The sequence below is a fragment of the Scylla paramamosain genome, chromosome 23 (assembly GCF_035594125.1).
Source record: "Scylla paramamosain isolate STU-SP2022 chromosome 23, ASM3559412v1, whole genome shotgun sequence".
Lineage (NCBI taxonomy): Eukaryota > Metazoa > Arthropoda > Malacostraca > Decapoda > Portunidae > Scylla > Scylla paramamosain.
This window is the reverse complement of record NC_087173.1, coordinates 17,154,322-17,175,754: the sequence shown is the minus strand read 5'-3', so window position 1 is coordinate 17,175,754 and position 21,433 is coordinate 17,154,322. Positions and strand designations below refer to the sequence as shown.

The 21,433-nt window shown below is 41.5% G+C and overlaps 4 protein-coding genes across 4 annotated transcripts in view; all 4 read left to right on the top strand.

Annotated features, from left to right (window-relative positions):
* LOC135112301 (EF-hand calcium-binding domain-containing protein 7-like) overlaps nucleotides 1-6,564 on the top strand; it is a 7,162-nt gene extending 598 nt beyond the window's left edge. Inside the window, exons 1-2 of the mRNA XM_064026619.1 lie at nucleotides 1-1,968; nucleotides 4,670-6,564. The exon at nucleotides 1-1,968 is cut by the window's left edge and continues 598 nt beyond it. Of these exons, the coding sequence (XP_063882689.1) occupies nucleotides 340-1,968; nucleotides 4,670-4,714 (1,674 nt within the window). The 5' untranslated portion in view covers nucleotides 1-339 and the 3' untranslated portion in view covers nucleotides 4,715-6,564. The remainder of the gene's footprint in view (nucleotides 1,969-4,669) is intronic.
* Nucleotides 4,738-6,006, top strand: LOC135111948 (UDP-N-acetylglucosamine transferase subunit ALG13 homolog). Its single transcript, XM_064025627.1, has 2 exons — nucleotides 4,738-5,229; nucleotides 5,887-6,006. The coding sequence occupies exons 1-2, from the start codon at nucleotides 4,738-4,740 to the stop codon at nucleotides 6,004-6,006; spliced, it is 612 nt and encodes a 203-aa protein (XP_063881697.1).
* Nucleotides 6,565-6,787: 223 nt separating the features above from the next.
* On the top strand, nucleotides 6,788-9,976 carry LOC135112300 (ubiquinol-cytochrome c reductase complex assembly factor 2-like). Its single transcript, XM_064026618.1, has 3 exons — nucleotides 6,788-7,027; nucleotides 8,012-8,146; nucleotides 9,841-9,976. The coding sequence occupies exons 1-3, from the start codon at nucleotides 6,951-6,953 to the stop codon at nucleotides 9,974-9,976; spliced, it is 348 nt and encodes a 115-aa protein (XP_063882688.1). The 5' UTR covers nucleotides 6,788-6,950.
* A 33-nt stretch (nucleotides 9,977-10,009) lies between these two features.
* Nucleotides 10,010-19,959, top strand: LOC135112299 (probable methyltransferase-like protein 15 homolog). Its single transcript, XM_064026617.1, has 5 exons — nucleotides 10,010-10,452; nucleotides 12,501-12,659; nucleotides 14,802-15,054; nucleotides 16,884-17,028; nucleotides 18,604-19,959. Exons 1-5 carry the CDS (start codon nucleotides 10,010-10,012, stop codon nucleotides 18,813-18,815), a joined length of 1,212 nt encoding a protein of 403 aa, XP_063882687.1. The 3' UTR covers nucleotides 18,816-19,959.
* The last annotated feature ends 1,474 nt before the right edge of the window (nucleotides 19,960-21,433 follow it).

The window sequence follows — 21,433 nt, the reverse complement described above, 5'->3', positions numbered from 1 at the left end:
GCCTCTGTTAACAACTGCAAAGTGACCCGCACCTGTCACCAGCCCTCCAGGTCTCCAAGAAGTTCGAGAGTGGAGGTAAAATAATATTAACATAGAGTGGTATCAGATGTATATATTGTAGATGATGGTGTTTGTTGCTGGCTGGAATGTGTAGTACATGGATGGTTTAAACTGTTGTTGGCCATTCACTGGATGCCTTGAGACGTGTGTTGGCAGGGAAAAGCAAATAGCAGTTGTTGGGAATCACCATGCAGCAAGCTAAGTAGATCTGGAGAAGTAGGATTTACAAGGGAACTTTGCTGCTGCTGTCACTTGGCTACACACTAACTTGCCTGAGAAATGGATCTGGAAGAGTCCCGACAGAAGGAGCTGCTTGCGGCATATCTGTGTGTCAAGGCTTCAGTAGCTGAAGACCTGTGTAGTGCTGAGGAGGTGAAGAGAGCCCTACAGTATGCTGGTCTGAGTCCAACCCCGGCCTTTCTTGCACAGCACTGGCAGGAGGACACCACTGAGTCTGTCACTTTTGAGCACTTCTGTAGCTTGGCAGAGCAGCTCCCAGACATCAGCATTGATGACATCGAGGCACTCTTCATGAAGGTGTTTGGTACTGCAGATGGGAAGGTGGAAGAGGATGACTTCAAGAGACTGGTGGGGGGCGATGACCCTGAGCGAGAGCTGAGCGATGCTGACCTGAACTACATCCTGCAGGAGGCCAATGTGGTGAGCAGTGGCTCAGTGGATTGCAGCAAGCTATGCAAGGTCATCCTGCACACTGTGAATGAGATGAAGCAGCTCAGTGTGCAGAAGCTGGAGGAACGCTCACACTACCAGCGCATCAACTCCAAGACCTTCACCAGGAAGAAGCGAGAGAAGTTTGCCAATCAGGATGGCAACAGTGGCATGGGTCAGTCCACACTGGATTTGGAGGGCTGGAATGAGGCAGATCTGAAAGGTTGCTTCTACCTGGACAAGGGGAGTATTCTGGCGCACCAGTACAGCATGGAGGTGTCTTGCCTGGGACCCACTGTGGTGCGTATGAAGCCCAAGAGCTACATGAAGCAGGAGGCTGGACGGGGGCCAGTCGACACTCTGGCGTACATCTTTCGTGAGTCTCATGAAGGGATGCGGAACTACATAGGCTACACCGACCAGAGGGACAGTGATGGCTCTTACTTCTGGCGAGACACTCTGAAAGAGGGCCGGTATGTGGTGATCCCCTACACCAGTGGGTGCCGCCTGCGGGAGAGATTACAAGAGCCAGAGGCCACCATTGAGTTAGTAGAGAGACAGAGTAAGGTGCAGCTGACCCCAGAGTTCAGGCTAGTGCTGGAGGAAATCTTTGATCAGGTTGACCTGGACAGCAACGGCAGACTCAGCCGTGAGGAGTTCAACCTGTACAACTGGCGCACTTCAGGGGAGGAGGTGCAGGATGATGAGTGGGCTGTGGTGCAGGCCAACTTTGATGTACAGGGTGGGGAGCTTACCCTTAATGGCTTCCTAGCCCTGCACCAGCTGGAGGCTGAAGACAATGGGGGTGACTCTGAGGACCTGTGGGTGTCCCTGGATGCCATGGGGTACAACCGTGCAGGGCGGCAAGACCAGGCAGCGCCTTTCACCCTCAGCGTGTTCAGCCAGGTGTGCCAGCCCACCCTGCAGGTGTCTGGCCTGAAGAGTGGTGGCCTTCTGCTGGACAAGGCTGTGGTGCGCTCCATAATGGAGAATGCAGACCCTGTGAAGATAAAGAATATGATTGACCTGATCAGATATGAGTACGTGGGAGACCACCGGGCCAGCATTGTGGTGCAGAACAAGGCCCACAGCAAGGTGACAGTGCGCGTGGACTGCAGCCAGAGCCTCAATGTGATCACCAACAGGCCGAGTCTGGACTGGACGGTGGAGGTGGCAGGCAAGTCGGCCATCATTGCCCACCAGCTGCTGCCGAGCAGGATGGGCGAGAATTGGACTGTGGTTTGTGTTGAGTCTTTGGTTAAGTAGTGGTTCTCTGCCTGGCTATGTGCACGCCACAGCTCATGCATGAACTCACTTAATGCCTTTGTACTTAAATATGCCCTCTATGATTTGGTTGTTAATGAGAGTGACAAGTGTTATCTAATCTCATATTTGATAAGTTTTCCCTAAAATTATTCATTTCATGAGCATTCTCAGATGGTTCATATTATTATGATTTGTAAAGGCTGTTTATATTTAACAAGACACACACACGCACACACACACACACACACACACACACACACACACACACACACACACACACACACACACACACACACACACACACACACACACACACACACACACACACACACACACACTTTTTGTCTAACTGCATGTGCATTTGGATGTGTCCATACAGTACTTAATTTTTACAGTTTAATGAATGTCTTGCCAGATTATTCCTAGTCCATTGAAAGATTTGTGTTCAGATTGACCGTTTGCTGGTCAGTGTGCACAGCTTTGCTGCAGCATATATTTATATTCTTCATGTATTTATTTATTTATGTTTTTTATGGGTCATCTCTGTTAATGCCACTAGTTATTTTGTGCACTTGTTCAGTATTGTCATTTTCCTAGATGTGATGTCTAGATATTATTTGTTCCTTCTTGAATTTTGTCATGAATATGTTCAGGATGTTCAGGAAATAATTTATAATTTCTTTATGCACACACACACACACACACACACACACACACACACACACACACACACACACACACACACACACACACACACACACACACACACACACACACACACACACACACACACACACACACACACACACACACACACACACACACACACACACACACACACACACTGTATATACTCATATGTGCAGTACTGCTGGAAAGTCTTGGGCAGCCTGGGTCTGCTAAGACTTCATGAAAAAAAAAAACCTAACTCAGTTGAGGGTGACTGAATATGGCAGAAGTGATGAGTCAGCAGTGTGGCACACACACACACACACACACACACACACACACACACACACACACACACACACACACACACACACACACACACACACACACACACACACACACACACACACACACACACACACACACACACACACACACACACACACACACACACACACACACACACACACACACACACACACACACACACACACACACACACACACAAAGGTGGGCACACTGCTTGCAGGGCATCACTTGGCCTGCCAGTGTTTGGTTTGGTGGCAGAGAGTGAGGGTGTCCTCTCCCTTGAACATTTGAATTCAGTGGGCAGTATTTCTATTTCAAGACTAAGCACTGGCAGGCACAGCATGCTGCCTGGTGGTGTGTTGTGTTGGTAGCTTATCATTTCTGCCACAATTCTTCATCCTTAAATGGGTTAATCTTTTTATGAAAAGTCTTAGCCAAAGACAGAGAAATCATCATTCAGTGTGCAATTCAGACCTTAAAGTCAGTCAGTGAAGTAACACTTGTAATACTTGAGATGCATCTTGTACATGATTACATAATAAGCATAAAATGAATGAGGAATTTATATTAAACATAAAATTGTGAGAAAATTACTTGTTTTCAAGAGACATCACTTATTTTAGTTACCTGTGTGCTTCTTGATGGCAACTCATAAAATGGAGTTATTTTATATATTGCACAGATCTCTCTGAGACCAGATAGGGATAGGATAACACCTGTGGGTTTTGCACTTTTGTTTATTTATTTACTTTTATATATTTATTTGTTTATTTATTTTATTTGTTTATTTTTTCCTCATTTTACTAACAGCAGCTCACACCATGACACTAGGCCTTTGGTCAGGCCACCACACATATTAACTTTTGTACATTGATCTACCAATGCAATTTATTTATTTATTTGCTTATTTTTATTTATTTATTTATTTATTTATTTTTTGTGATATGAACTTTTGTAAGCTGTTCATAGTTAACTGCATTTCTAATGAAAACTAGTTTTCTGTTTTGCTTGTAACCCCAGAATGAGGAGTGTGTGTTGATTTTGTACTCTCACAATGGTCCCAGGGCCTGTGAATGACCTGAACTCACTTGCAGCAGAATCAAAGATGTTTGTTGTGTTATTAATCATAATATTGTCATGCATCATTTGTTTAGCTTCTTGCATGAAACCTAAATAGTAAAAACTTTATTACATTGACATCTGCTGCTACACAGTGTATGTTGCCAGTGTTACTGCAGCTGTCTTCAAGTTGCTTATGCTGTTGTCAGTGAATGACATGATATAATAAACAGTTGTAAGCTTTTTTTGTGTGTTTGACTGACAAAAATCATTATTTGATACCTGCAGCTTAATTTTAGTTTGATTATTTAATTTTTAGTAGTATACTCATTTTATCATTCATTGGTGAAGTCAGCAAGGAATGAATGTGTTCTGTTTAATATTGTGTTATGGCACCAGTAAACTTACTTTTTAATCTTTTATTGAGAGCCATTTGAAATACACACACACACACACACACACACACACACACATCAGCTCAGTTTCTATATAAAGCTCAAGATTTTCAGTAAAAGCAGTGTTATATCATAACAAGCACTGTGCTGGCTTGGTAAGTTAATGAATGATATAGTAGTGCTGTCAATAGACACATGTAACTTGAGTGAGGACTGATGCAGTGGTGCCTGCTGCCCCTCAGGTGTGTGAAACAGCTGGGGACAACTTGTCTGAGGAGGAAGAATAGTGTCTGGACCAGATGCCGGAGTCATGGCAGGACTGTCTGTCTTTGTAACAGTTGGCACCACACACTTTGACGCTCTCATCCAGGCTGTGGTCGATGAGGGCACCCTTGAGGCGCTGCGGCACAAGGGCTACTCCAAGGTTACTCTTCAAATTGGACATGGGAAATTCACACCACCAGAGGGGCAGCACCAAGGGGTTGCCTTGTCCCATTTCAGATTGAAACCATCTGTGGCAGAGGACTTTGCAGCAGCAGACCTTGTGGTGAGCCATGCAGGGGCAGGCTCCTGTCTTGAGGCCTTGCAGGCAGGCAAGCCCCTGGTGGCTGTGGTCAACAACACTCTTATGAACAACCACCAAATAGAGTTGGCAGAGGAACTTGCAAATAATGGATACTGTTTTTTTTGTTATCCAGAAACCCTACAGGAGACCATTGCCAAGCTGGACCTCTCACAGCTGAAGCTGTACAGTCCTGGTCAGCCTAGACTTTTGGCTGAGTACCTGGACAGTGTTATCAAGGTAGGAAGTTGAGGCTGCTTGGGGGCACAAGTTAAATAATGACCACTGGCTTATATATGTTAACTGTTGTGGTGTCAGTGTACAGGAACATGGCATATTTTGTGAATTGAGGAAGGCAAGTGAGTTCATAGTGCAGCATCATCCTTGGGACAGAATGTAGAAAATGAAGTATTGATATAAATTCTATTGTCTTTAGAAATGTCTCTGAATAAAGGAGAGTCTGTTAACATAAACTTGGCACCTGCTTCAAATATGTATACTTAATAGGTCAGTATATTTAATGTAGCATTTCAAGCCTTCTATACAATATACTGTATATTGTTGAACATATTGAAACCAATTATGTATCTGTAAGATCATTAGGTAAATAAGCACCACTTAATATAAAGCTGCCATGATTGTTGCTTTGGCATATGAGCAGAAGTGCTGCCACTACATATCACTGACAGTCATGAACAGCTTGTAGCAGGAACTGTCATTTTAGAAAAATAGTCATTACAACTAAAGTATTCCTCAGCTTTTTCTTTTTTTTTTTTTTTTTTTTTGCATATACTGTAATGAAAGTCTGGCAATGTGCTCTAAGAAATTCTTGCTTTGAGGAGGTGAACAAGTTAACACAGTGTTCAGTGAATCCCTCCAGCCTGTGTGTATGGGAAGAGTTTCCCCCATGACACTGCTGCTGCCGTCTGGTGCATCCCTGCAGCGGCGATGAGCCACACAGACAGTTGTCCATGTGTATCATCTCTCAGTGACAAGCTTGCCAAGACTGAAGTGTAGTGACTAGTGAAGGTGCCGCCACAAAGACTGTTCACCAGTCTGTACCAACACCACTTTACTATAGTTTTGGCAAGTTTTAATCAAAATATAATTATCTAGTGAAATTTTGTATGTCACTAAGGCTTGGTACATAATATGAGTAATTATGTATTACAAAAGTGATCAGCTAATGGTGTACTTATAAAGTTACATAAAGATAAATAGAGCTTGGTGTTTGTGAGTCAGTATGCTGTGTGTGGCTGGGAGGAGGTGGGGCAGAAGCAATGGTGGAAGGAATTGAGGATTATGGAGAAAAAAAAAAAAATAGGAAGGTAAGAACGTCATGTAGAAGCGAGACAGGTGTGAAGTCAAACCGAATAGAATATAATGTTAAAGCTGGATGTTCAGGTGAGAGATGGATAATATTGGTGGTTATGTGAAAAAAAAAAAAATAAGATGCCTTCGCTGATAGAAGCAATGAAAACACTGGAAATTAAGGGAAAACAAAGGTTGGGAAGACTGTCGAGGTTACGTAAATAAACAAATAAATAAAATTGATTAAAACGTATATGAATCCTTGTTATGTTATTTATTTACTCCTACTTTCAATGTCACAGATAAATAAATACATAAATATATATCATGCTATTTTTCACTGATGTATCCTTTGTAGCTGTTTAAAAAGAAAACATGCATGTAGAATTTTGCTCATTTCGTTCTATCAAAAGTTTATATGTAACAGTAAATAGATTCTATAAAATCAAGCTACGTAAGAGGGTTATATAAAGCAGGCAGAGACACTCTTTTGTAGTGCTGTTGTGAAGAGTGACTCGCCAGCTGCAGCAGACGGCGGCTCGTACAGGCGTGTTGAATAATATGTTGAGTAACGCGTCTAGTAACGTGTAGAGCGGTGCCGTACTGCCGTGCATGGTGTGTGTGACAAGCCAAGGAGTGAGCAGCGAGGAATGGCCAGGAACAGTTACCGAAACTTCCTGAGACTGCTGGAGAAGTGGCCTGTGGACGCGAGCAAGGGCGCCGACAGGTGAGGCGACGCTTGGAGGGCAGATGACATTACCTCACTGATTTGCACACATTGTTTATTGACAAAATGTTATGCATTTTCAAGTGATATGTACAATGAATGAATCGGCAGTGGCATTATTGAACTGAATTAATCTGAACCTTACCTAACCATATTTACGTCAATGCTATTTCAGCTTAACTTACCCTATGCAAATACGAGTACTAATGTTATTTCAACCTAACCTAACCTACGCTAATAATAATGTTATAGCAATCTAACCAACGCTATTGTGAATGTTATTTCAATCTAACCCGACATAACAGTAATGCTAGTGTTATTTGAACTTAACCTGTGCTAATGCCAATGCTATTTCATATCACCACAAGACTCCCACTACTGGCATTCAGTTGTATTAAATTAGTGAATTATTGTCATTACATTGTTTCTATTTTATTACATTGCAGTCACAATACATGTTATTCACTTTTTTTTTTTCTTTTGCCATGAAGGCTTAAAAAGCCAAATTTAATCAGTGCTGGTTTACATAGAGACTTTTAATGTTTAAATGGGTTTAAATAGAGACTAAAAAAGTTATACATCAAATTTACATCTAAGTGGCTTTCAATTACTAGAAATGGTGAGGAGGACACCCACACTCATCACAGGAATCTCTACTCACTACTCTTACAAAATTGTGTGCTCTAAGTTAATATAACTAAATAAAACCACATCTTGCTTTTCATTAGTGGAGAAGGAGAAGCCTGTTCTGGCTGTCCTAACTGACACATACAGTCTTGTGAGTGCCTCATAATATTCTGACTGCCTACCACGAAGCTGGCAAAAAAGTTAAGAGCTTTTCTAAATTAAATCTGGCTTGTAAGTGTACATGTAACCTCCAGTCCCCAGGTCAAGAGTCAGAGTTGTGGTGGTCTCAGACTCACTGATGAGTAGTCTTCAATGAAGTAGAAACTGTTCAAAAGTTAACACTATTGCTTTCAACAGAGACCTTGGGGAATACCTCCGTAAACGTGTGACGGAAAGCTTCAAGCACGGGGAAGCCTCACCAGTGAATGAGGAGGAGTGTCACCGAATCTATTCCTCACTGAACCGCATTGCCAGTGGCACTTATGCAGCAAAGTGAGTTGTTTGTGACCCTCAGCCTGGTGCCATGGTCTGATTTAGGCTTATATTGGATTTTCATTCATTTTGTCAAGAATATTATGTGGTAATGGGACAGCCAAGGCTGGCATTGGACGCTTGGTGATCTCTTATGAGCTGACCGGCAACATGCTTAGTTTACTTTGTGTGCCCTGTCAGGGGTTCAGGCCCTGGCAGTGACCTCTCATGGCCTTGTCTTTATCTCAGTATATCAGTATATCTTGTCTTCATCTCAGGATCTCAGTATATCTTGTCTTCATCCCATTATCTCAGTATTTTCATGACACTAAAGAGAGCACCTATTTTTTTTTGTGTGTGATTTTTGTCTTATTTTTGTCAGGTTCTGAATGGTTTTATTTTGTTATTTATAATTATCAGACTGTGGTGGAATGTTTAATGTAGAGACCATGCAAATATAAGCACAGACCATCACCAGCAGCCTTGCCTTTTACATTGTGCACTTCATCTATGTCTCAAAATTTGCATCTGTTACATCTTGTAGTTTAGTTACCTTTCATTTGTTGTATATCATGTATATGAAGACGAACACAGCAATTCACAAAACCTTTAATTAATAAACAATGTGGAATAATTTTGTGCTGTATCTGTTTCATTTTGAGGTTTTGTTGGCTTTTCTTTGTTATATATCAAGAGGAGCACAGCAATTCACATACACACCTTTTCACAATGTTAAATTATTTTGTACTGAAGAGATATTGCCGCATATAGACAAGATAAGCTACTACCAGACAGATAATATAGATATCAATGTTGCAGAAAACCTCCCATTTTCATATCTAACTATTGTAGCAATAGTTTTCTAATATACCAGTTGTTGTCTTGGTTGAGATAAATAGCATCATAGAGGCTTGTTTTCTCATATGTTTTATTTTAACTACTTTTTAACAAACAATAGTGGAATGTAAAGGGATTCTCAAATGTTTTCATGATTTCAGTATAAGTTTGTCAAGGATTCTGCTCCATTAATGGGTGAAATACTGTGAGAACTAACAAATCCATTTTCTTATTCTCTCTACCTTCTTAATTCAAGAGTTACCCAGTGTTCTCAGTCTTTCATCCCTTTTACTGATAAAGTCTGGAATGCATTGCCTGCTTCTGTATTTCTCCCAACTTGAATTCTTTTAAGAGGGAGGTTTTCAAGACACTTCTTCAATACTGGATTATCTTTTTGGCTCTTTCCTTTAGGGACTGACGTCTCAGTGGGCATTTTGAAATTTTATGTGTTTATATATTTGTTTTACCTCTTTGTATCCCTTAGCCATAGCATGACTTAGAAATAGTCCTTATCAGAGAATAAAGTATATAAGAGGATAAGCCAGACTTGTGCTGGCTGGGTTGGTGTGTGGTGGCCAATGCCTCAGGACTTGACTTGGAGCTCTTCAGGACTTGACTTGGAGCTGTCTGAGGTGTCTGCAAGTGCACTCATTGCAAGTGTTTTGTTGTCTGGAGGATGGCTTCTCACTTCTCTGACTGTGTTCTTTCTTACTATACAGATCTTACATTCTTGGTCTTCTAATGTCAGAGGCTTTTAATGTATAAAGATGTAATTGAGTACTGTGTGTGATAATGCTAGGTGGTATATCTTAAGCTAAACTAGAATTGGATATCACATTCTACACCTCATCATATTTCCTCTCGTGTCTTTCCCTCAGATACCCACGCTCCCTCACGAGCACGTCAACAGGTCTGTCAGCTGAGGAGTGCCACCAAGTCATGTCAGTAGAGTTTCTCAATGCTATGGAGGACCAGAACAAGGGGATCATAAAGCGCCTGTTCCAGAAAAACTGATCTCATTGTGTTTTTGTGTAATAAATAGAACTCATGGCTGGCCACATGTTGATGAGGGTGGCATGTGGTGGCAGGCTGCTCAGGAGTGTTTCCAAGAAGTGGGGAGTCCTCAGTGCTAATAGTGATGTGAAGTGTTTACCATCCAGAAGTTATTCTTTACAAGAAAAAGAAAGTCAAACCAGTCATGGAGTGGGTGAAAATGAATTTGTTGCACCCCCAAGCAGCCCTCCTGATGCCTCCACACCCCAGCACATCCCTGTCATGGCAGAGGAGGTGCTGGAGTTCCTGGCACCACAGGACGGCAGTGTGATCTTAGACATGACCTTCGGGGGCGGCGGCCACTCCCGGCGGCTGCTGGCAGCCTGTCCTGGGGTGCGCTTGGTGTGCCTGGATCGGGATCCCCTCGCTCACCGCCTCGCTCTGACCCTGCAGCAGGAACACCCCCAGCAGGTCCTGCCACTGCTGGGGAGGTTCAGGTGAGTTTGTAGTGAATATTTATTTGTTTTTCTGTGGCACTGCCTACATGACATCATTGTTGTAGTGCCGGCTGTCATCATTCACTCTTTTGCTTCCTCTGGTTGTTGTTTGTTTTTCAGTGAAAATATACTTTTATGGCTCTGATAGTCAAAAAAAGCCCCCCCCCCCACACACACACACACACACACACACACACACACACACACACACACACACACACACACACACACACACACACACACACACACACACACACACACACACACACACACACACACACACTTAAAAGATTTAAAAGTGACAAAGATCTTAACAGATGCAGGGAAAAATGGTGAAATTCAACTTGCTTGAGTTGACATTACAGAAGTGTCATTTTTAATGAAAACTTGAATGATAAGTGGCCATCTCTTTCTAATACTTACTGAATTTGATCTGCTAACATTTTCACATTACTTGCACTTGTGTCTTTCTTTCTTGTGTATAAATATGTCAAGATAGTTTGGGCAAGCAGAGAGGATGGAGAATTTAGTGAAGAAGACAGCTGTGAGAGGTGTGAGGTGTGTGTGTGTGGTGAGCCATGCAGGTCACACATGGCTGACTGTTGAGATGCATTGTGTCACCACCACCAGTATGAAGTGACTCAACAGGTCAGCACAGAGGCTCTCGAACTTTATTGCTTAGTGGCGCCCTAATGATATATCTTATACTTTGATGGTGCATCAACTCCACAGTCACATGTAGTGTATACCTGTCTATGGAAATTATATGGTGCACAGTTTGAGAATCTTTGGGTTAGCAGGTGAGGGCAGTGGCAGCAGTGAGCAACAGGTGTCATCAGCAGATGTAGGAGTCATGGAGTGCAGGGTTGAGTGCAGGTATGCAAACATGTACATAAACTACAATCTACACTGTACATCAGAAAAGCTTGTATAATTATACAGCAGAAACTGGAATATATAATGCATCAGTCAGATTTGTTTATGACATCACATATCTTTATAGCACTTGCCAATGTATTCCACAACACTTCAACAAAACACTTAATGATGCTGTGTGTCAGTTTCACAACACACCTCACACCACATGTGTGTCATCTAAATGCTCTGTTACAAGCAGATAGAAATATTCCAATGCACTTACCTAGACAGAGAGAGAGAGAGAGAGAGAGAGAGAGAGAGAGAGAGAGAGAGAGAGAGAGAGAGAGAGAGAGAGGAGAGAGGAGAGAGAGAGAGAGAGAGAGAGAGAGAGAGAGAGAGAGAGAGAGAGAGAGAGAGAGAGAGAGAGAGAGTGAGAGAGAGAGAGTGTTTGTGTGCTGACACCTGATCAGCCTGCTGAGTGTGAGTCAGAATACCCAAATAATACTGAAAAAATGATGTGGTTTATAAGTTAGACTTGTGATGTGACATTAGGTGACCTGACGAAAAGTAGATGGTACACATGGCTGTGGTGTATATTGTATATATAGCTGTGTTGTGTTTATGTATTCAAGTATAAAAGCAGTTACAAAAATAATATAATTTACAAAGATTAAATGTGTGAGGCAAAGGGGAAGACTTCAAATAGGATGGCTGAAGTGAAGAGCAAGGAGAAATGGGTGTGCACTGTGCATGGGAAAGCTCAATGGAGAACAGTCATGAATGCATAAATGTAACACAGTCTTGAGGGTTCCTACTAGGAGTTTGGCTGCATCAGGTATGATCAGGTGATGGAATCATGTGGGAGAGAAATGTGTGTGTCATGGTGCTGCAGGGCCAGGCTACCCCTGCTCATGGATCTTGATACAGAGACTTGGGTGGATTTGTGGCCGACTGATGCAAGAGTGGTCACTGAGGATGGTTTTCAGTTTTGTTTTATTGAATATTTGTGTGCATGTGTGGGTGGCTGGGTGAGAATGTGTGTTTGTATAAGAGTATCTTAGTTTATTCCCTCTGCAAGGACACTAAGCTGTTATATAGATAGATGGACAATTTTTTTTTTATTTATTTGGGATAGTACATTATCTCCAGGTATGCTGTGCTCTTGACTGAAGTATATGGTGTGTTTTCAGCGACTTACCAACACTGCTGACAAGACTCAAAATAAAGCGAAGTTTTTTTGACGGAGTGCTGATGGACCTTGGGGTGTCGTCCATGCAATTTGGCACAGCAGAGCGGGGCTTCATGCTGAGCCAAGATGGCCCCTTGGACATGCGCATGGATGGAGGCAGGTGAGGAGGCTGTCTTGGCCAGAGTGGAGCTGTGTGAACATAACATAGGAAAATAAAGGAAGCTGCAAGAAGCCACCAGGCCTACAGGTGGCAGTCCCTGTATGAAACACATCCACCTATTTTCACCTATCATCCCCATCCACAAATCTGTCTAATCCTCTTTTAAAGCTCCTTAATGACTTAGCACTAACAACCTGATTAATGAGTCCATTCTGTTCATCTACCACTCTTTTTGAAAACCACTTCCTTCCTATCTTTTTTTTTTTTTTAAATCCAACTTTTTCAAGCTTGAATCTGTTACTTCTTGTTCTGTCCTATTTACTGATCCTGAGGATTTTGTTTATATCATCCTTGTTATATTCCCTATACCACCATGTAGCCTCTTTTGTCAATATTAATCTTGACATTGATTATTCTGATGATATAGATGAACAGTTGTATTGATTCCATTCCCCTCATGCTGAGCAGTGAGAGTTTTCCTTGATGAAGGAAATAGAAGGAATCAGAGAGGAGAGAAAGGCTTCCTGGTGAGACAAGCCACTCACACATTTGCTTGAAGGAAGAGAAAACTTGATAATGAACAAGAAGAGAATTGTCATTTGCTGATAGTCTTCTGCATGCTGTATACATTTGTCCTCAGGTGTTACCTTGAAAATATACCTCTGTTGTAAGGAATTGGCTGTTACTTCTTGATCAGTTTTTCAAGCACAGAGTATGAAGAAGTAAAAATTTTTCATTGCATTAGATGGCCACAATGCCTTATTTCAACCCTTGGTTGTACACATGTGAAAACTGTCCTTCCTCCCATCTGTCTTTAGTTCAAATATGATTCCTGATCACACCTTATGAAGAAAATACCTGATTTTTACCAGCAACAAGGTGATGTATCTTTGGGTTGGACTCTCTCTCTCTCTCTCTCTCTCTCTCTCTCTCTCTCTCTCTCTCTCTCTCTCTCTCTCTCTCTCTCTCTCTCTCTCTCTCTCTCTCTCTCTCTCTCTCTCTCTCTCTCTCTCTCTCTCTCTCTCTCTCTCTCTCTCTCTCTCTCTCTCTCTCTCTCTCTCTCTCTCTCTCTCTCTCTCTCTCTCTCTCTCTCTCTCTCTCTCTCTCTCTCTCTCTCTCTATATATATATATACACATATGAGGCGTCCCACATTAGAAGTGCCACTCACACCAAAATAAAGAAGTGAGAAAAATGTGCTCAAAGTTTGGCAACTTCAGACTACCATAACTTTCTTATATATGCTATGACAATGAACTTGGTCTTAAAATCACTGGTAGACAGTCAAAATCATGATGGCCCTAAAAAATGTTTGAGATCATGATATTCACTATGTAACTTTTGCATATCTTTTGCACATTGTGTTATGGTTTTGGAAGTTCATCAAAGTTTGAGTGCAATTTTCTCTGAATGCTGCACACAATAATGATAATTCATAAATGTTGGATCAAAATAACAATATTAACAATAGCATAAAGTGGAAAAATAGTGAAGAAACTGAGCAATGTGTGTTAAGGCTTCTCATCCAGTTACCAATACACAGCAGAAAGGCTGAGAGACTCCTTTCTGTCTGAACAAATACACCAAAACAAAAGGAACTTATTCCAAATTTTCCAAATTATAACAGTAACTCATCCAGGATGGGCAGCCTTTCTAGCATGGAATATTGCTCAACAGTGTGTTGCACCTGCATTGATGGTCCACTAGGCATGAAAATGATTATCTCCATGTATAGATTTCTTACTTTACTGATGGGGCACTCATCCACTCCTGGCCAGAAATTAAGACTTCAATAGAGTGCTATATACAGCTATCTCAGTTTTGGCCAGGGTGGCATGATTGGCCCTTCTAATGTGGGATGCCTTGTGCATATATATATATATATATATATATATATATATATATATATATATATATATATATATATATATATATATATATATATATATATATATATATATATATATATATAAATATATATATATATATATATATATATATATATATATATATATATGTGTGTGTGTGTGTGTGTGTGTGTGTGTGTGTGTGTGTGTGTGTGTGGGTGCGTGCGTGCGTGCGTGTGTGTTCATGTCAGTAAAAGGGCACAATTTCTCTCCTGTCACACTGTAATGTTCTGCAGGCAGCCTGAGCAGATCACAGCAGCAGATGTGTTGGCCCACATTGATGAAGGTTCCCTGTACAAGGTGCTCAAGTTCTATGGGGAGGAAAAGAATGCTCGCCTGCTGTCCCGGGCACTGGTGGAGTCCCGCTACATGTTCCAGCGCCTGGACACCACTCAGGGGCTGGCCAACATGGTGTCCTCCCTGCTGGAAGGCATGACACGCACTGACAAGCTGGGCCGCCATGCCCATCCTGCCACCAAGACCTTCCAGGTGGGCCATCCAGGGAAGGAATGTTTCAAGACTTTTCTCCCGTTTGTGATAATGTGTTTTGGCTCTTTTTATTATATTTTATTTTTTTTGAAATTTCTATTTGATTATATATTTATTTATTTATTTTTGCCTAAGCACCTCCTAAATGGAAAAAAAAAATATATAATAACTTTTATTCTGTGTTTGTCTTTGGCATTGAGCTTTGATGAGGCCCACTTTCAAGGGAGAAATATGTACTGTGCATGTGTGAGGCTGGTGGGGTGTTGTGCTAAGTCTTGGTCACCAACAAAACAGATGGAGAAGACAAAAAAAAAAAAAAAAAAGCAAAAGCAAAATGACTACAGAGTGTTGAGGCTCACATGGCATATGAGGTGGAAAGGCAGGATGTTAACATGGTGGTAGTGATTAGGCCTGGAGTGGAAGGTGTGATGGATGTGCTGGGAACATGCTGTACTGATTGAGGTGGTATGAATGTGTCAGGGGGGAGGAGAGCCTTATACTCAGGGAAGTGTTTGAGTTGGAGGCAGTTGGAAGGTGACAGTGTGTGAAGAGAGAAGAATGAACAGCAAGAAAGAGATTGTCTATGCTGAGGCCACACTGTACAGATTGAGGTAGTATGGACGTGTCAGGAGCAGATCACATGGTACAGCCAAGAGAGGGTGACAGTTGTAGCCTGGGAATCATTCTCCAAAGAACTTAAGACATTTTCCTGAAGCAGCTGTCATACCTTCCACATTTCTGGGTCCTCATGTTTTCACAGAGAAACTTTAACAGAAGGCTGGATTGATTGGCTGTGAAAAATTTTTGCTTTTATTTATTATGATCTATTTTTCTATGTAAGAGGAAGTAAAAATGAAGGGCTTTGGAGAGAACCTTGGCAGGACTCTCAAGGTAAAACACAAGTCTGACACATTACCAGTCTGGCCATGCAGCAAGTGATTGCTGAGGTCTTGGTCAGCCTTAACCCTTTCATTGCAATTTGGTACATCTTTCTTTAATTACTAGCCACTCAGACATCTTTTCTTGTTCTACAGCCACCTCTAAATATTGTACTGGTTAGAAATTGCTGAAACTATATTTTTTTTATCCCCCTCTTTCTTGTGGATACCTATAAAGATTCCATGCATTGCTTTTAGTGCTGTGAAGTGTTGCATATTACAGTGAAAAAGTTAACTGTCCTGTCACCACTTAGTAAGCAGGAGAGACGTGTTATATGTGTTCTTTTCAAATCTTGGTTCTTACTGAACATATGGGAGAAAATCAAGTTGCTTATAAAAGACAAACTTCATCTGCAACTTATATTCTATTACATAAGTTTTCCACCTTCCCACTCGTGAATGTTAACCGTCATGCAGCCATACATGTCAGTTGTTGTGTCGCATGTTAGTGATGGAATTATTCAAGCCAATTACCTATTTATTTCATATTGATTTTTACAACATTCTGGTGAGAATACATACTTCAGTATTTTTTCTTATATATTTAGTTAGTACATTATCTCGGGGAAAGAATGGAATATGAGTCAAATTTCCCCTAATGAAAATAAAATTATGGTTCATGCTTATCTTTCCAGCAAAAGAATCTGGCAGTGTAGAGGTTGATCAAATATTTAGACAAAAGAATCTGGCAGTGTAGAGGTTGATCAAATATTTAGACAAAAGAATCTGGCAGTGTAGAGGTTGATCAAATATTTAGACGAAAGAATCTGACAGTGTAGAGGTTAGTAAAATAATTTAGACAAAAGAATCTAGCAGTGTAGGGGTTGATCAAGTAATTCAGACAAAAGAATCCAGCAGTATAGAGATTGATCAAATAATTTACTACTACAGGCCCTCAGGATTCTGGTGAACAACGAACTCAATGAGCTGGACTATGCCATGCGCCTGGCCCACTACTATCTGCGGCCCAAGGGAGTGCTGGTGGCAATATCCTTCCATTCCCTTGAGGACACCATTGTCAAGCGTCATCTGCAAGGTGTGTCAAACTTCAGTGTTCGTCTGTGTTGTCCATCAGTCAGGTGTAAAGTGTGTGGACGTGTGGCCAGGGTGGAAGAGGGTGGGCCTGTGAGGGTGGTGTAGAGGAGCCAGGTGGAGGGGAGGAGAGCTAGGGGGGGACAAAGGCTGAGGTGAGGAGATGGAATTGAGAGAGAGAGATATTTCATTGACCACAACACAATACACAGCATGATTTCAATAACTAGCATGGTGCAACATATTGCTCTTACATGTAACACACAACACAACTACAGCACAACACACACAACTGTAGCATCAGAAACACACAACACAAACACACAAGACATGAAGGAAGAGGATGCACAAGACACAAGTTATTGGTGACAACATACATGTGTGGCCAACCCCACCATGAATTGATAGGGCCAAGAAGGTCAGTGATGTGTGAGGGACAGTCCTGCCATGGAGGGTGTGGCTGGAGAGGTTTGTGGGTACAGTGGTCCAGTTTGAGAGTTCTTCATGAAAGGTGGTAAAAAGGAAGGGTTGGTAATATTAATGTGGACATGAATTATTATGAAGGGGCATGGGTAAACCAGTGTATGGTGTGGGGCCTTGGTAGGGAAGTATGTGATCTGCTATCAATGTCTAAGCTCCTGGGGTGTAGTAGGGTGGTCTGTGAGACCATCCCTTTCCACCAGTGGTCAACAAATCTGAGAGTGTGAGTGATGTGTGCAGTGCTTTGTCTGGGTTGCTGCATGTGGGACTGCTGGCCTGGTTCATGGGTAGATAGATCAATGAATCGTGTAATTTTGTCTGTAATATCCTTTCTGAGCTCACTTCCTGTATTTTGCTCTGCAGCCCACTTGAGTTAAATCTTAGAATCCATGCAGTCCTCAGCCACAAATGAGGAACTTTGTATTGCTGCTTAGAAACAACATTGTAGGGGTATGAATGTTGTGGTTTGTTTACTACACCTCCTAAATGTCTGGTCTTAGAATGTGTTTATTTGTACATGTGTCATTGTTTATTGCAAATCTGCTCCATGGAGCAAATCAGACAAATATCCTTATGAAAGAAATGGATAATGATCTTGATATTAAAACGGTACTGGCCTGGCCACACACAGATGAAACAAAGGTGCCTTGGCATATCCTGGTGACCATTTGTTTTGATGGTACCACTTGTGAAAAACATTTTGTACCAGAGAAATTACAAGAGAAATTACAAGTATTTTGGTGTACAGTTTACTGATAAATCATATGTTAAAGAGAATACTAAGATTCTAACATTTTGTTTTGTGACCTCTTTTAAGTCTTAGTGAGTGTGTTTAACAGTACATCTGACTAATATTTAGAGACCAAAGCTGTACAAAAATATGAGATATTACAAACAACCAAGTTCAGTGTGGAGAATTTAAGAATTGTAAGCATAAAATTTGCCCTTAATACTAAATGTGATGACTGGTGTGTAGATGAGAAGTGGGAGTCTCTGGGAGTGCTGTCTATTATCTTGGTGTGATTGTCTTAAGAAAAGACTGAGATAAACAAAAGAAGAGATGTAACCTTTATTCATAGTTTGCTTTTGATGTTTTCAGGCGTGGACTTGGACCACACCCCTGCCACCATTGGCCTGGGGTTGGCCAAGCACCGCACGGCCCTCTCCACCTACACAAAAGATGAGATGGAGAGGATCACCACCAAGGCCTGGAAGCAGCTCACCAAGCATGTGGTTCTTCCCTCTGAGGAAGAAGTGACCAGCAACCCAAGAGCCAGGTCTGCCAAGCTGCGATCTGCCCTTCGCCTGTAGCTGTGAGCTATGCCAGATGCAGCTGAGAGGGTTGGAAGTCCCAGGGAGCAGGAGGAAGTGGTAGCAGAAGTTAAGGGATAACTTGGAATGACCCAGGATGTAGGTAACAGTGACTAGAGCCATGTGGGTAGCTGGGAGTGACTGGAAACATCTGGGCACTCACAAAAGTAATGGCTGGTAGGGAAGAGCAGGATGTCAGAGTCAGACGTATGTGTGTGTCTCAGGGTTTCCCTTTGAGGAGTGTGATATTGCCATCCATGAATAGTATTGTGAAGTATGTCAGGGCCTATTTGTTTGGAAGTGTGGGATGCCATGACAGCTTATGAGTCACGAGGAGTCCATGTATTACTGAGTCTGCACCAGAGCTTTGAAGGTTTGGTGTGGCCCAGCTGAATAAGAGTCACTATAATAAGCAACAATCATTTGAAGTCCCCATCTAGTTTTTATAAAGCAAACATTATGATAATACAAAATATCTATCTATCTTTTTACATACCAGACCAGCAGTCCCATACAGGGCGGCCCACACACTCATAAACAATATTCACGCTCTTAGCCTGTCAGCCCGTCGGAAAGGGATTATCTCATGGACCATCCTACTATACACTACACCTCAGGAGCTTAGGCATAGCACAACTGGTCACATACTTCCACAGCAAGGTCAGATAGCATACAATGGTGTGCACCTGCCCCTTCACAATGAGACCACTCTCTACATACATAATATACATCAGAAAAATGTTAATGAAGTTATGATACCCTCTTTAAGAACCTTAGGAAACAGGAACTAATGTAAAGGGCGACCATGAGAGGGACACTGGATCCGACTCTTGACAGGACACTCAGGGTAACATGAAACAAGCACATTACCAAGACTTACCAATGCTTGAGTGGGTTTTGGTTGGCCTTGACTGTCTGGCCACAACAGTAAATGCAGTGTTTTGTGTTGGCTGGTGAGAAAAGTGACTGGTTTGTTCACTGTACACATGAAGTGTGATGATTTAGGTTCTGTTGTGGCGTGCTGGTGTGATCCTAGCGGCATGGAGTCTTAGCAATCTAGATAACTCATGAGTAGTCAGTCTGTGAGGGAAGTGGCTGCTGTGTTGTAAGATATTTGTAAATAAAAAGGGCTATGAACTCGTAATTTCACGTGTGTATATCCTAATTCTCTCTCTCTCTCTCTCTCTCTCTCTCTCTCTCTCTCTCTCTCTCTCTCTCTCTCTCTCTCTCTCTCTCTCTCCTTGTAACATGGAAAGAATATATGATTTGGTATTTCAATATGACATTACAAGCTTGGTACAATAATTTTGAAATCCAGACAAAATAAACAGTATCAAACAGTCAAGGATTTGTGGAGGCTCTAACTATTTTTTACTGATGATTATAAAAGAAATTGACAATGAGTGGAGATAAGAAATAATACATAACATTTCGGTGTTATTTTAGTAAATCACTGGATGATGAATTGAAAATAAAATAATAATAAAAAAAATAAGAAAAAGTAACATTTCAACGCAACTACGGTAAATCGCAAAAAAAAAAAAAAAAAAAATGAAAATAAATGTAAATAAATGAAATAAATAAATAGATAAATAAAAATAAATATAAAAATAAATAAGTTTCGTTATACAATTAGTCGGGTATAGCTTACAGAAAAAGAATCATCAACATTTTCTTCTTACAATGAATCAACCATGAAACATTCTAATGAAAATAAATGTTACAAAGCTTTCCGGCATTTAAGTTACATAAAAAAAAAGTAGTGAGGCATAGCTTAAAGAAAAAAAAAATACATATATTTTCCTCTTTACAATTTACCAATCATGAAGTATTCCAGTGAAAAAAAAAAAAAAAAATACAAAGCATCCCAGCATTTATGAACGCGGCGCCACGTCAGAGTCTACACGTGGCAGTTTCGGAGCTTTGGAGCTTCGGGGTGCGTGATAAAGTACGTTTTGTTAAAAATGCTTTCAACGCAGATATGGGAACAAAAAACCAAGGAAGTTTTTTGTCAGAGCAAAATAAGCAGTACAAGAAATAACGTTACAACAGCAAGGAAGTGACCTAAGAAGTGATACAAAGTAGAAAAGGTCACAAGAAGAAGCGTGTTTGTGTTTCGGTGGTGACTCAAATCTTCCATGTGTGTCCTGGTGTGTCCTGGCGACTTGATTCTCTCACTTCTGCCTCACCAAGCACCTCACTGACCCCTGCAGGCACAGTGAGCACAGTAAGACTACAGTGAACACTCAGAGACCACAGTGAACACCCAGAGACCACAGTGAACACCCAAAGACTACAGTGAACACCTTAAGACTACAGTGAACACCTTAAGACCACAGTGAACAAAGACCACAGTAAACACCCAAAGACCACATTGAACACCCAGAGACCACAGTGAACACCCAGAGACCACAGTGAACACCTTAAGACCACATTGAACACCCAAAGACCACAGTGAACACCCAAAGACCACAGTGAACACCCAAAGACCACAGTAAACACCCAAAGACCACAGTGAACACCTTAAGACCACATTGAACACCCAAAGACCACAGTAAACACCCAAAGACCACAGTGAACACCCAAAGACCACATTGAACACCCAAAGACCACAATGA